At 41.2% G+C, this 16,552-nt stretch overlaps 1 protein-coding gene across 2 annotated transcripts in view; it reads right to left on the reverse strand.

The window, feature by feature from the left end:
* The window catches only part of LOC135713420 (glutathione hydrolase 1 proenzyme-like), a 117,398-nt gene extending 101,092 nt beyond the window's left edge, over positions 1–16,306 (reverse strand). Inside the window, exons 1-2 of one of the 2 annotated variants that reach the window (XM_065236532.1) lie at positions 16,015–16,306; positions 15,707–15,953 (exon numbers count right to left, since the gene is read on the reverse strand). In XM_065236532.1, the coding sequence (XP_065092604.1) occupies positions 15,707–15,953; positions 16,015–16,211 (444 nt within the window). In that variant the 5' untranslated portion in view covers positions 16,212–16,306. The remainder of the gene's footprint in view (positions 1–15,706; positions 15,954–16,014) is intronic. The other variant, XM_065236533.1, reaches the window with a different exon arrangement.
* Between the last annotated feature and the right edge of the window lie 246 nt (positions 16,307–16,552).

Raw genomic sequence — 16,552 nt, forward strand, 5'->3', positions numbered from 1 at the left:
AAGGAAGGCGTGATCAGAGATGTTATGCCTCAGAACATCCCGGCGGCGCCGACTGGGATTGAACCCAGGCCTGCTGGGGTGAGAGGTAATCACGCTTACCAATACACCACCGGCACCACTATAACACATTTATAACTGATGGTATTTGATGAAAATTTTCTAGTCATGTATATCACTGAAATATGACTTATTACTTTCATGTTTTAAATAAGTTATATTTAAGATGTATTCATATTTGCTCACGTTTCTAAAACTGACAAACGAAAAGATGTTGTATATAAGGCTAGCAAGTTTTCATTTTTTTTTTATAAATATGTTGTAAACAGATAATTGAGACATTCAATACCGAATTATAACTTCAAGATAAACAGCATGTCAGAAAGGTTGAATACTTCACAAAAACAATACAACGGGTCTAAAACAAGACGTCAAGAACGATGTTGCAAGTGATACTTGGGAACGGACCGTCAGAAAATCGTAAGATACTGCGAGAAAAAATCTAATTCATTTCAAGTCCTGTCAAGAGTTCCTCAGGGCTCGCACTTGGGACCTCTTCTTTTCATTTTGTACGTTAACGATATCTCTCTTATTTTGAAAAAGCTTAAAGTGCTTATTCATGCTGATGAAGTACATGTTTTTTTTAGACGTGGTGTTGTAAAAGTTTGTTTGATAAAATAAATAATATATAAAATAAAAGATTTACGAGTTTTTCTAGATTCTAAATAAGCAATTGTGGATCATTATAACACAATAATTCTTAGAGCAGGCAATTCATATTTATTTTATAAAGCAATTTTATTTTATAACGCGTTTTGGTTTCCACTTTACACACTAAAACAATTACACAATTGAACGAATAGAGTCAATCCAAAAGTAGTTTGTATTACATGAGTTAATTGGGATGGACAGCATTTCTTCTCCCATCTTATGAAGCATGTTGCTTGTTAATCAACATTCAGGTATTGAAAGAGCATCGGTATAACATATATGGTCTCTTCCGTAAACAATATAGCTTCGCAACGCATTGACTCAGGTTATTTATTATCAAGCCTTAATTTGTATGCACCTTTTCGAAACTTGCGTAATAGACATTTGTTCGCGGTAGATCGCCAGCGCACTAACTACACGAAATATGGACCGATAAGTCAGATGATATCTATATATAATGAAAACTGTGAAACGTAAATATGTCACCGCTATAAAAATGAAAAATAATTCCAAGCACTGCGAAATCATAGATCATAAGTAATGATATAATAATGTAATCTACGCTTTTGATTAACGACTAAATAATAAATAAATAAATTGATAAATTGATATAATGTTTCCTTATCATATCGAAATTATTAAAAATTCTTATGAAGATCTTCGGTCAGTAAGAATGCATTTCAAAATATAAGAATCGTAGATCTTCAAATGATTAAACATTAAAAATAATTCCTTTGAATATTCTCTCATCATATGAGGTTGATTAGGAATACTTCCGAACTATCAAAAATTATATCGAAGACCTTGGACTAATAGAAAAAAAAATTGAAATCGAGTTCTCCATATATTTCTTTATCATATAAAAAAAATCCTTAGTTTGTTTCCGTCGATCTTGTTTTCCGTACTGAGTACCAATGCTACCGACACCAGGGAGGTAGTTTCCATACCTGGACCCTACATATCGACCCATCAACTCATGGACTGGGGACCAATGGTTTAACTTCCCTGCCGAAGGAATGCGTGATAAGAAATTTTATTCCTCAGAAAACTCCGGTGGTGCCGACTTATATTTAACCCAGGCCTTTTGGGATGAGAGGGAATCACGCTTACTACTACACCACCGGCGCCCCTTTTATAACAAATAGATCAGCAATTCTTCTGAAGATTTTCAGTCAATAAGAACGTATTTTCATAATATAGTGTTGATCAGGAATCATGTCGAAGATCTGTAAACGGCCAGAAATTGAAATAAAATCCTTTGAATATTCGAATTTTTGCTACATTCATCATAATAATTCCTGATCACTTTGATATGGAGAATCGATTTCAATTTCCTGTAAGTCGTAAGTCTTCGATATAAATTCTGATGATTCTCATATGGGGCGATAATATTCACAAGATTGAATTTCAATTTTAGATCATTTGAAAGCCTTCGACTAACCATCTTTATAAAGGGTGATACGGTCAAAATTTGGTCAATATCAACTTGACGTATTTCTTTCAATTTTGCATTTAAAAATCCTGAACACCCCTCATTTTGAAGGTGTGTGTGTGTAGAATGTTGCTCCTATTTTGATTTTGGAATTCACTCTTCAGTTGTCAAAATGCCGTCCAAGCAAGAAGAGCAGCGTATCAAAATTTTGCTCGCGCATCGCGAAAATCCGAGCTACTCGCACGCAAAGTTGGCAAAATCGCTAAAAGTTGCCAAATCAACCGTTACAAATGTAATTAAAGTGTTTGGGGAACGTTTGTCGACAGCCAGGAAGTCTGGATCGGGGGGAAATCGAAAACCGGAAGCCACTGAGACGACAAAGAGAGTTGCCGGTAGTTTCAAGCGAAACCCTAACCTCTCTCTCCGAGATGCCGCAAATAAGCTGGGTGTATCGTCTACAACCGTGCATCGAGCCAAAAAACGAGCCGGACTATCGACTTACAAGAAGGTAGTGACTCCAAATCGCGATGATAAACAAAATACGATGGCCAAAGCGCGATCCCGGAGGCTGTACACGACGATGCTGACGAAGTTTGACTGCGTGGTAATGGACGACGAAACCTACGTCAAAGCCGACTACAAGCAGCTTCCGGGACAGGAGTTTTATACGGCAAAAGGAAGGGGAAAGGTAGCAGATGTTTTCAAGCACATGAAACTGTCAAAGTTCGCAAAGAAATATCTGGTTTGGCAAGCCATCTGTACCTGTGGCTTGAAAAGCAGCATTTTCATAGCTTCCGGGACTATCAACCAAGAAATTTACGTGAAAGAGTGTTTGAATAAACGTCTACTGCCTTTCCTGAAGAAACACGGTTGTTCCGTACTGTTTTGGCCGGATTCGGCATCTTGCCATTACGGTAAAAAGGCCATGGAGTGGTACGCCGCCAACAACGTGCAGGTGGTTCCCAAGGACAAGAACCCTCCCAACACGCCAGAGCTCCGCCCAATTGAGAAATACTGGGCTATTGTCAAGCGGAACCTAAAGAAGACCAAAAAAACTGCTAAGGGCGAGCAGCAGTTCAAGGCAAACTGGCTTTCTGCGGCGAAGAAGGTGGACAAGGTGGCTGTACAAAATCTGATGGCAGGGGTCAAGCGTAAGGCCCGGCAATTCGGATTTGGAAAAGCGGAAGCCTAACTGAATATTTTTCCTGAATTTTATACTAATTGAACTTGAAAAAGAAATTTAATTTGATTTTTTAAATAAACGATTTCACCGATTTACACGCGTTTTCCCTTGACCAAATTTTGACCGTATCACCCTTTATTTTGAAAATACATTCTAACTGACCGAAGATCTTCGGAAGAAGACTTGATATGAGAAGCTAATATATGGAGAACACAATATAAATTTTTCTATAAGTTGGAAGTCCTCGAAATAATTTCTAATAATTCGGAAGAATTCCTGACCAATCTCATATGATGTAAGAATATTCAAATGGTTTTATTTCAAGATCATTTGAAGATCGTCTACATGGCTCCTGATCAATGCTAAATTTTGAAAATACATTCTTACAGACCAAAGATAATCAGAAGGACTCCCGATCACTCTGATATGACCAGGGAATATATGGAGAACTCGGGTTCAATCTCCGATCGTAGGTCTTCGTATCATTTATGATAATTCGAATGAATTATTGATCAAACTGACATTGTTGGATAGTATTCAACGGGTTTAAATCAAATTTATGATGATTTGAAAGTCTTCTATATGATTCCTGATCATTATTACATTTTTTAAATACATTCTTACTGACCAAAAATGTCCAGAACAATTTCTATTCAATTTGATGGAAAAAGGGTATATATATGGAGAGCTCGATTTCAATTCTTCTTTTAATCGAAGGCCTTCGGTATAATATATGATAATTCGGAAGAATTCCTGATCACTTTGATATGATGAAGGAATATATGTAAAACTCGATTTGGATTTCCGATCAGTCGTAGGGCTTTGATATAATGTATGATAGATAATTCGGAAGAATTCCTGGTCAATTTGATATGGTCATGGAATAAGGAGAACTCGATTTCAATTTCTGGTCAGAAATAGTTTTTTTTTTAAATAATTTCTGATAATTCGAAAGAATTCCTGATCAACCTGATTTGATTGAGATATATATGGAAACTCGGTTGCAATTGTTCTATTAGTCGACAACCTTCAAAATAATTTCTGATAATCCGGAAGAATTTCTGAACACTTTGATACTGTACATATCAGGCATAACATTTGATAACGGTGCAAAAGCATTTGTAAACAAACTTTTTAAGGCCCTTTACACGCGAACCAAAGTACGCCCACGCAAACCAATACCACTTTCGAACAGGTGAGAGTTGCCCCTATCCGATGATGTTGTTGATTTGCGTGAGCGTACTTCGATTCGTGTGTAAAGGGCCTTAAAAGTTTGTTTACAAAAGCTTTTGTGTCGTTATCAAATGTTATGCCTGATATGGTGAAATCGATTTCAATTCCCTATCATAGGGTTTCCATATAACTTCTGATAATTCGGTAGAATTTCGATTCAATTTCTGATCATCCTTGTATTTTGAAATACATTCGAACTGCCCGAAGATCTTCAGAAGGATTTCTGATTAATTTGATATGTTGATACGTGTTCGAAATTAATTCTGATAATTTGGAAGAAAACCTGTTCAATTTGATGTGATGGAGAACTCGATTTCAATTTCCGATAAAATTTCTTATTATTCGGAATAATTCCTGATCAAAATGATATGATGAAGGAATTAATATAACTTCTGATAGTTTGGAAGAATTTCTGACCATCCTTGTATTTTGAAATATATTCTAACTGCCCGAATGTCTTCAGAAGGATTTCTGATCAATTTGATGTGTTGATGGAATATATGGAGAACTCAATTTCAATTTCCGATTAGTCATACGTTTTATATATAATTTCTGATTATTCGGAAGAATTAATGATCAATTTGATGTGATGAGGGAATATGCAGGATTCGATTTCAATTCGCGATAAGTCGTAGGTCTTCGATAGATAAGATAAGATTTTGAAGAACTCCTGTTCAGTTTGATATGATGAAAGAATATATCTAGATAGAGCTGGAATTAGGGCGTAACAGCTTTTGTAAACAATGGCTTCTCTTGATGATCTCTAGACAGCTAAGGCTCGTTTACGCAGATCAACACCCCCTCGGGTAGGGGAAGACTTCCCCTACCCGATGGTTATGTTGGTTTGCGTGGGCGTGCCTTGAATTCCTAGAAAATATCGATAGAAATCATTGTTTACAAAAGCTGTTACGCCCTAATTCCAGCTCTATCTAGATACGGAGATCTCAATTTCAATTTCCGATCCGTCGTAGGTCTTCGATATAATTTTTGACATTTCGGGAGGATTCCTGATCAACATGGACCTACGAACATGCGATCCGGTAGCAAAGAAACAAGAAAATGTGGCAACGTGGTAAAACAAATGCGTAATTGCTGATTGCTTCTTTACTATGTCCGTGACTAATTTACAGCGAGAATGTTTGGCGCATGGTTTGGAAATTGAAAAACCATGCTACAAATTTTCGAGAATCATATGTTTATGTATACCATCATGTTGTGCATAGTCTGCAGAATGTCTTGGTATAAAAATATGGTGTAGTGCATAAATTATCTTAGCTGCATATGGCCACCCGATGTGGCACAGCAACAATATTTCCCATCGTCAAGGTCTCGCAACGTGAGCAAGAACAACCAAGTTCAATAGCACATGTTGCAACCGCCCCCCAGGTTCAATTTTAACCTTTCTCCAATTACACAATTCTCGATAACTTTTTCAAAGGGACGTATCAGCTTTTGTAAACAATGCATTTGATCGTCGATTGGGCGTAACTGGTAGCTCGCACACGCTTACTAACACCACTAGCAGGTAGGGGAAAATTTTCTATATCTGATGGTAGGATTAGCATGCGTGGGCGAGCTACCAGTTACGCCAAATCGACGATCAAATGCATTGTTTACAAAAGCTGATAAGTCCCTTTGAAAAAGTTATCGAGAATTATCGGCAGTTCTCGACACTTTGTCAACTGCAATAAATTCTCAACACATTTGGCTACCAGGCACCTCCAACTCTCTCTTGCGCTCTCTTTCGTTTTAAGCACATTATGTAAAACTTTTACGAATAGGTCTCAATGAAGCATTAATGAATAAACCGATACATTCGGAACGTAACACTCAACGAGTAAGGTCTGATTATATTCGGAATGATGACAACCATCATTACAATGGTATACTTTCTTGGAAAATTCCCGGGAAAACATAGGCGCAAGATTGCATTTCCTTGCGCGTACATATACACTGACGGGAGAAATAGCCAGTAGTATCAAACACCCCACGTGCATATTCTCTTTGGGTGGAAATGCCACTTTCCCGGAAAAAGCACACCACTTGAAGTCGAATGCACTTTTCCACCCAAATTTTACACCACTAGAAAAACAAAATCCTTGGCTACAATCGGACGGAATTTGCTTTCCCGATATTCGCTTTCCTTCACCGGATTTTCGGGACGTTTCCTGGAAAACCACCCAAATCACAGACAAACGGCTCAAAATGTCCGAACGATGGCCTTAAATATATATTTTAATTTTCCGTCATATACGTCATGAAACCTCTATTGATGTGTTTCATGAAAGAGAAAACTATCAAAGTCGAGCGCTCTTTCACGCATCCGTTTCACAGAAGCTTGAAAGGAAGACCAATGGAGCGACGGGAGAAAGAGGGACGCGATTGAACATTTCTAGATAGAGCTGGAATTAGGGCGTATCAGCTTTTGTAAACAATGACTTCTCTTGATGATTTTTACAAAATCAAGGCTCGCCCACGCAAATCAACATCACCATCGGGTCGAGGAAGACTTCCGCTACTCGATGGTTGTATTGGATTGCGTGGGCGTGCCTTCAATTCCTAGAAATCTTTGAGAGAAGTCATTGCTTACAAAAGCTGCTACGCCCTAATTCCTGCTCTATCTAGATTTGTATGTGCACGCCGACTGAGGTTCTAGAATGCTGCGAAGCTGTTCGACTTTAACAGAAAAAGAAAGCCAGCAGTCTCTTCGTCGCATCGATTTGGTCGATTGAAGCTGATATTGTGACGCTTTGGTCATGATACTTCATCGCCTCGTTGTGGCGTTTGATCACGAAAGCCTTCACAGATTGAAGATTGTTGCGTTTCGCTCTTCTTCCACAACCGAAATATCCAGCTCGTGCAGCCCGCGTAGAATGACCTTGAAGGGCTTCGCCATCTGCACATCGTGGGTGAAATATTCCACCTTCCAGAGTTGTAGTGTCTCCGCCACGGAGTTATAATGTTCCGCCGAGGGGAGGTGATTGATTTTCACGCCATCAGCGCAGATACGGAATTCGGCCCATAGCCCTACGGACTAGCACATTCAGATTGTCAAGCAGCTCGCGTGGCTGTCCCTTGACATAGAAAGGAAGCAACTTCTTCTTTTTCTCAACGCTTTTACGCCTGGGTTGAACGAAAAAACGTGAGAAAAAACTTGCGTTCGACCACACCGAGTGCTGATCGTAGTATGACGGCAAAAAAAAAACTCGACGGTACCTCTATTTATGCTAAGAGAATAGCATTGTAAGTCCCTCTTACTCCGAGAATTGTGCAATCTAACGGCTTGCTATGCCTCGCCCCCATCAGCAAAAAATGTAGGATGGACTTACATAGCTAATCTAAAAGCATAAATAGAGATAACGTCTGATAATTTCAATGCTTGGTACAGAAATCGGTAATCTGTGTAGGGAAATCTTTTTTTTTACCGCAGGAACACCCCGTTTTCTTATGCAAAATAATGGAATTGCGTTAACAAAACCGCACGAAATCTTAAAACAAAAAACAATATTTAGTATTTTTTCCAATTCAATCGGTAGATAAAAGATGTACCGATAATAAAATGGAAGGATTTCAAGCTAAAATGTTCTGATCGCAAGATAATAACGATCAATACCGAAATTTCGCAAAATGTCAGACCCGTTTTTGTGCGCTTGTTTATAGCATTCTGAAGAAGCTCTACCTGAATATTAAAATAGGAACATTGTTGAGACATGGCACTGATTTCACTGTTGCCCAATGCTTAGGAAACTTTCATAAATAACGTAGTAGTTAAGGGGGGAAAGGGGTTTCAGAAGTTGTGACCGGCCATGTATTAAGTATATCAAAACACGGTACGAAGGGAAGGAGGGTTAATTGGTAAAAAAAAAAATTCTACGTCATTTATGGATGGTGCCTTATTTTACTTCCAAGGCTGTGACCCAATTGGCGAGTTAAATTTAACTCGTGGTTAAAAGTGACAGATGAGTTATCGAATAGCCCTGGTATCCGAGCGTGGTTATTTCTGACCGACTAGCAGTTAAATTTTGGCCACCATGGCTGAGTTCTGTTTGAAAACCGATAAATTTTCGGGATTTTCGAACATTGAAAATAGCTTACAAAATGTTGGGAAAAATTGGGAGTATTTCTCGATTACTTTTTCGAAGGGACGTATCAGCTTTTGTAAACGCATTTGATCGTCAATTTGGCGTAACTGGTAGCTCACCCATGCATGCTAACACTACCATCAGATAGGAGAAATTTTCCCCTACCTGATATAGTAGTGTTAGCAACAATCAATACGAAACTATCGATTTTAAATTGGCTCACTACTTGACTAGCCTATTGGTCCCAAGCAAATCGATTATCGTACCCCATTCTAGTCAAAATTCTAGTACTGCAGAATGTTTGTTTTGATTCGCTATGAAAGTTTGACAGATAAAATGAGGGGTTAGTGGAATTTCCTATGTTTCGAGGGGTGAATCGATTAGCTTGGGACCGAAGATAGTACCAGAGCTGAACCAAAAAGCTATCAGCTACGCCAAACCGTTTATGTGTTATTTAATAGCTGATATGTCCTTTCGAAAAAGTAATCGAGATTTGTAGAACGCGGGAACGCCCAACAAGCCGCCCTGGAAAAAAAACATAAAGTTGCAAATACTGAAGAAAGAAATACGAATTGGAACAATCGGCACAGACCTACGCGACGAAATAAGGACTACGATTGGAAACTCGGAACATGGAACTGCAAATCGCTCGGCTTCCCGGGCTGCGATAGGTTAATCTATGACGAACTTCAACCACGCAATTTCGAAGTCGTTGCACTGCAGGAACTTTGCTGGACGGGACCAAAGGTATGGAAAAGCGGGCATCGAGCGGCTACTTTCTACCAGAGCTGTGGCACCACCAACGAGCTGGGAACCGACTTTGTAGTGCTGGGTAAGATGCGCCAACGCGTGATTGGTTTGCAGTCGATCAACGCGAGGATGTGCAAGTTGAGGATTAAAGGCCGTTTCTTCAACTACAGCATCATCAATGTGCACTGCCCACACGAAGAGAGACCCGACGACGAGAACGAAGTGTTCTATGCGCAGCTGGAGCAGGTGTACGACGGCTGTTCGCAATGGGACGTCAAAATCGTCATCGGTGACATGAACGCTCAGGTAGGACGGGAGACAATGTATAGACCGGCAATCGGGCCAAACAGCCTGCATGCCGTATCGAACGACAATGGCCAACGATGCGTGAACTTTGCAGCCTCTCGAGGAATGGTACTTCGAAGTACCTTTTTCCCCCGCAAGGATATCCACAAAGCCACCTGGAGATTGTTACCGGTCAATCACCGAGAACAATGGCTTTGAAGCTGATTGGCTTTGTACAGCTTTTGTCATAATCATAATTAAATTTATAGGAGGCTAGTTTATTAAATTTAATTGCTATAGGAAGGCTCACTCATACGTAAATATCTGTGTTTAGCATTATATAAATTTTTTATTTACTATATCTTAAAACTACATTTGTTAATTTATGTTTAACCTAAAATTTATTACCTATATAAATAGTCACCTAGCCCCATACTTAATATATGTAAAGCGTCGCATGCAGCTATATGATGTTTAAAAGAAATTAAAAAAAAAAATACCATTGAACCAATATAAATCGCGCTTGCGTCATTTGTTCAATGATTATAATGTAAATGAGAAAAAAGACGGCAAAGTTCCGCACTAAAATAATATAACCAAAAAAACAACTGACTGACTCACCGTGCACAAATCACGTGCACCGTTCACATCCCTGATGGAGCGAAATGGGTATGTTTTCCCATTTCCGGAAGACAACCGGCGAAAGAGATGAGAAAGAGAAGTGAGAGAGAGTTGGAAAAGAAGTGGATGAAGGAGAAGGAAGATTGGAGATGACCGATGAGGGAGAATGTACGCTTGGGTTTTTTAAACTCAAATTTGAGTTATTTGACCTCTGTCCGTTTCATTTCCTCTCGCTATTGTTGTCAAAAATAGAACGAAAGATTCGACTCAACCGTCTAGTTCCGTACGAGAAGCCAAAATTGAGTAATATGCGATATACCCAAATTTGAGTAAATTGAACTTAATTTTGGGTAGAAAAAATTGAAAATAACTTAGCGATGGGTAATTTTTTTTGCCGTGCTTAAATGCAAACTACTTTGAGCCGGTTTACCCAAATTTGGCTTATCGTACGGAACATGGGAGATGAGTGAAAAGAACTTAATTTTGGGTTGTTTTGAATTTCTGTGTACCCTATTCTAGTTGAAATTCTATTACTACACTATGTTTGTTTTGATTCGCTATGAAAGTTTGACAGATAACATCAGGGGTGTGTGGATTCATGCAGAACATGCAGGGGTGAGTGAAATAGCTTGGGACTGCTTGGGACTGCTTGGGACCGTTGTTCTGGTACTGAGTGAGCCAAAAATAATAATGATTTTCTTCGGGACCCAGTGGTCTTAGAGTTACCTCTATGGTGATACCAACAATCAATACGAAACTAACGATTTTAAATTGGCTCACCACTTTAGTAGCCTATTGGTCCCAAGCAAACGATTAACGTACCCTATTCTAGTTGAAATTCTATTACTACACTATGTTTGTTTTGATTCGCTATGAAAGTTTGACAGATAACATCAGGGGTGTGTGGATTCATGCAGAACATGCAGGGGTGAGTGAAATAGCTTGGGACTGCTTGGGACCGTTGTTCTGGTACTGAGTGAGCCAAAAATAATAATGATTTTCTTCGGGACCCAGTGGTCTTAGGTTACCTCTATGGTGATACCGTGCACGCGGTTATAATTACGGATTCTAATCCGAAATACTACGGATCGTAGATAGTGCGTTCACGTAAAAAGTTCGCGAGTGAGTGTTCGGAGATACCTGGTTTCTATCACGGACCAGCCATATTCCGGAATTTCAAAGGAACGGCGTACTACTGGATCAGGCCAAAAAAAGAAAAAAAAACCGTAGCCGGGAGAAGGATCCGCTTCAAGGAGCTGCCTCGAAACGCCGCTGTCAAACCACGTGGGTTGTGGAAATAGGAACCGGTGTACATCGAGGAACCGCCAAGAATCAATTCTCAAGGAACCCAAGAAGGAACCCCAACCACCGGACAATATACCCATCCCAGGTGCAGGTAGTCGCCGAGGCCCCAAGTTATTTCGGTCGGCTACACACGGCTGCGGAGCGGAGAAGCGGACGTTATGGAGGTATCAGCCTGGTAAGGTCCGGAGGGTTTGCCCCCGCTTTCCAGTGTTTGGTACTGATGTGCCTCTCCCCCTTCCGTGAGCATCTTCAGCAAAGGTATGTCGACAATGCAACTCTCTCTTTCTCTCCACCGCATGGGCCCCAACCGGAGCTGAACGGCCGCAACGTTCCCCTTTTCCTCTATGCCCTCCCATTACCCCCCCCCCCCCCTCCCCTCCTACCACCCCATGTATCCATGAATAAAAAAAATGTTAAATGAACTTGTGTGCGTCTTATAATTTCTAAAACTCGAGCCTTAGGTGCATGTCAAGTGTGTTCAAAGTGATTGTTTGTCTGGTGATAGGTCCACTTTGTCCCCCGACGAGTCTGCTTGGAGTACGTGGGCAGTCGGCCCGAGATAAGAGTAGTGCTGAGCTAGCCACAACTTACAAGATCACCTGACCAACACACAGAAAACCAAATCGATCACGTTCTAATCGACGGGAAATTCTTCTCCGACATTATCAACCTCCGCACGTACGGCAGTGCGAACATAGATTCGGACTACTACCTAGTTGCAGTATGCATGTGCTCAAAACTCTCGATGGTTCGTAACACCCGTCGAAGTCGAACGCCGCGACCCAACTTTGAGCAACTACGGGACGCCGGAGTTGCCCAGGACTACGCGCAGCAGCTGGAAGTTGCACTACCCACGGAAGAGCAGCTTGGCGCAGCTTCTCTTGAAGATGGCTGGAGGGAAATCCGTTCCGCCATAGGTAGTACTGCTGCATCGGCACTAGGTACTGCAATCCCGGACCGAAGAAAAGACTGGTTTGACGGCGAATGCAAACTGTTAGTAGAGGAGAAGAATGCAGCACGGGCGAGAATGCTGCAACACCGCACGAGATTGAATGTGGAGCGATACAGACAAGCGCGGAACAGACAAAACTCGGTTTTCCGAAGGAAGAAGCGTCAGCAGGAAGACCGAGATTGCGAGGCGATGGAAAATCTGTACCGCGTAAACGACACACGGAAGTTCTACGAGAAGCTAAATAGTTCGCGCAAAGGCTACGTGCCGCAAGCCGATATGTGCAAGGACTTGGACGGTAACCTTCTCACGAACGAGTGTGAGGTGATTGAGAGGTGGAAGCAGTACTATGACGAGCACCTCAACGGTGAAGCAGCAGAAAACGAAGGTGGCACGGCAACATACCTTGGAGCACGCGCAGAAGACGACAGGCTACCGGCCCCTGATCTTCAAGAAGTTGAGGAAGAGATCGGCCGGCTGAAGAACAACAAAGCAACTGGTGTAGATCAACTACCAAGTGAGCTATTAAAATACGGTGGTGAAGCACTGGCTAGAGCGCTGCACTGGGTAATTGCCAAGATTTGGGAGGAGGAGATATTACCGGGGGAGTGGATGGAAGGTGTCGTATGCCCAATCTACAAAAAGGGCGACAAGTTGGATTGCTGCAACTACCGCGCGATCACACTGCTGAGCGCCGCCTACAAGGTACTCTCCCAAATTCTATGGCGCCGCCTGTCACCATTTGCAAGAGAGTTCGTGGGGCAATACCAGGCGGGATTCATGGGTGCCCTTGCTACCACGGACCAAATTTTCGCGATTAGGCAGGTTCTGCAGAAATGCCGCGAATACAACGTGCCCACACATCATTTGTTCATCGATTTCAAATCCGCATACGACACAATCGATCGAGATCAGCTATGGCAGATTATGCACGAGTACGGATTTCCGGATAAACTGACGCGATTGGTCAAGGCGACGATGAATCGAGTGATGTGCGTTACTCGAGTATCGGGGACACTCTCGAGTCCCTTTGAACCTCGAAGGGGGTTACGGCAAGGTGATGGACTTTCGTGTCTGCTATTCAACATCGCGTTAGAAGGTGTGATCAGAAGAGCTGGGATAGACACGAGTGGCACGATCTTCAGAAAGTCCATCCAGCTTCTTGGCTTCGCCGATGACATTGACATCATGGCACGGAACTTTGAGACGATGGCGGAAACGTACATCAGACTGAAGGCTGAAGCTAGGCGAATTGGACTTGCCATCAACGCATCAAAGACAAAATACATGAAAGGAAGAGGTTCTAGGGAAGACAATGTTAGCCTCCCACCCGAGTTCAGATTGACGGTGACGAAATCGAGGTGGTCGATGAGTTCGTGTATTTGGGCTCACTGGTGACCGCCGAAAATGATACCAGCAGAGAAATTCAAAGACGCATTATGGCAGGGAATCGTGCCTACTTTGGACTCCGGAGGACGCTCCGGTCGAATAAAATTCGCCACCGCACGAAGTTGACTGTCTACAAGACGCTGATTAGACCGCTGGTGCTCAACGGCCACGAGACCTGGATCATACTCGTGGAGGACCAACGCGCCCTTGGTGTTTTCGAACGGAAGGTGTTGCGTACCATCTACGGTGGAGTGCAGATGGATGACGGAACGTGGAGGAGGCGAATGAACCACGAATTGCACCAGCTGCTGGGAGAACCATCCATCGTCCACATTGCAAAAATTGGGCGACTATGGTGGGCTGGGCACGTCGTAAGAATGCCACACGACGACCCAGTGAAAATGGTTCTAGAAAGCGACCCAACAGGAACAAGAAGAAGAGGCGCCTGCGGACCCTTCGCAGACTACGAGGCTGGCGAAGTGTGGCCATGGATCGAGTAGAGTGGAGACGACTTCTTCGGACAGCAGAGGACAACAAGGCCTTGGCCTGGTAAGGTAAGTAGAACGCGGGATCGTTATCACTCAGACAAGAAGGTTGATTAATTTCGGAGCACTTGCGCCACCATGGCAATGGCGCTGCCAGCGGCATGTGATCTCGACGGAAACGACACGCAAGGTTCGACGTGGAAAACTCAAACGCTGCGCGCTTGACAGGAACCGTTCCATTCCTACTGCTGCTGCTGCTACCTGATGCTACCTGGCACTAGGTAGCTAGGGAGGGGCGAATGCCATTTCACCGAAAGTCTTTATGTTGCTGGGCTAAGAGGGGGCAGTTGCCCCCCTCTGGCTACGCCTATGGATTCAAGCAGCACGATGTGCAACTAAATGGTACTTGATTATGACGACTGGACTTGGGGAGAACGTGTATTTCATGAAAACAGTGATAAAATTATCACTTGTTATTTGTACATTTTTCTACAGTTTTTTATAAAATTAAATGAGCGTTTATTGTAGCAGATTATCAAAGTTATTTCCTATCGATTGGTGTATTTGGATTTTAATTTAATCTATAAATGACAAAGTTCAAAACCTTTCGTGACGGTCGCAATTTTAGATTTTCGATTTACCCCCAGTACCTTGCCGTAAGACGTAGTTTACGTCAAACATACCAGCCTTGTCGAAACAAACGCTCTAAGAAACGGCGAAATTATTGTATAACACCGGCCGAAATGTTTTAAGGTAAGTATTAATTGCATGCGGAGTCGGTTTTCAGTCGTCTTCAGCTTCAGTTGAATGAATCTGGAGCAGGTAATTTCCATTTTTTATCAAAACAAATAAAGATACAAACTTGCTGGCTGAAAATATCACAGAGGGGTTTTGACCGAGGTTTTGACTCACTCTGTGCGAGAACGTCGTTTACTCAAAAGTGAGTAAAAGTGTGTTTACTTACTTTTGAGTAGCCATACTTCTCGCTGAAATGAGCATGTTCGACTAATTTTGAGTTGTTGCGAGTTACCGTGTACAAGCTAGTGGCACCAGCGTTTTTGTATTGATCATATATGATTACGTTGCACAAAATACACTTTTAGACAAAGATGGTGTTTTCAATTTTTGCTGCAGTTAAATAAGGGTTATATTGAATATCATGAAGTCACAACTATGGCTAGTAGCATTGTTTATCCTTTCGTTTCAATATCACTATGAGAGAATACTCTATACTATAGGGTGATAGAGAAGAGTTAAATCTACTTAAACAAAACTAAGGCTTACATCATCAATATCCACAAATCTTGGATCACCTATCAAAGAACGTTTGCCGTAGGTATGTTTAAATGCCTCTATTATACGGTGGTATGTTATTATAGTAGACTTAACAGTTGAAAGATCCTCAGGCTTAAAATTATAGTTCTTCAAAATATTGACAATAAAGCTAAGAAGAATACCGCTGGCAGGTGGCGGAACTACATACATTGTATCACCATTGATATCAATTGGAATGGAATCGTTCCACAGTACTCTGAAAATAAATTTATGAATTGTTGTCGTCAATCTTTTCACTGTACTTATTTTTTACTTACTCATATGTTTCAAGGTCTTGTTTTGTAATAATACTACCCATATCTTTTAAATCATCTGCAAATTGTTGTAGAAGTTCACCTTCATATAAAGAATTTCCTCCATGTTCAGAAATATACTGAAGTGTTTTACAGAGCTGACCAGGTTTTATTTTAGTTCCTGGCTTGTAGAAAGTTCCCGTTATTTCATCAACATACATTTCTCTGCAATAAAGATGAGAAGAATTTCAAGAGATCCTGCTGCATTTTATTATATTGTGCCGTGTGTGAATTAAGGTTTGTACCATCCCTCAATTCTAAAAAATCTAAAACAATATGAAAATTGGCATTCAGAGTAGCTACACGCAAAACAAATTTCGTAATGTTGGATTTATTACATCATCTGAATATTCTACATACAACAAATGCAATGAAAGTTCTTGCAATGGATTGCAGCGTACAAGCAAGTTTTTCCAGAATACATATTTTTGTATAAAACTTCATGAGAAAAACTTCTAGAAGCAATCCATTCGGAAAAACAACTGTGTTCGAAAATTAAGCT

Source organism: Ochlerotatus camptorhynchus, unplaced genomic scaffold (genome assembly GCF_037179485.1).
Source record: "Ochlerotatus camptorhynchus isolate MF236.1 unplaced genomic scaffold, CSIRO-AGI_Acam_v1.1 ptg000555l, whole genome shotgun sequence".
Lineage (NCBI taxonomy): Eukaryota > Metazoa > Arthropoda > Insecta > Diptera > Culicidae > Ochlerotatus > Ochlerotatus camptorhynchus.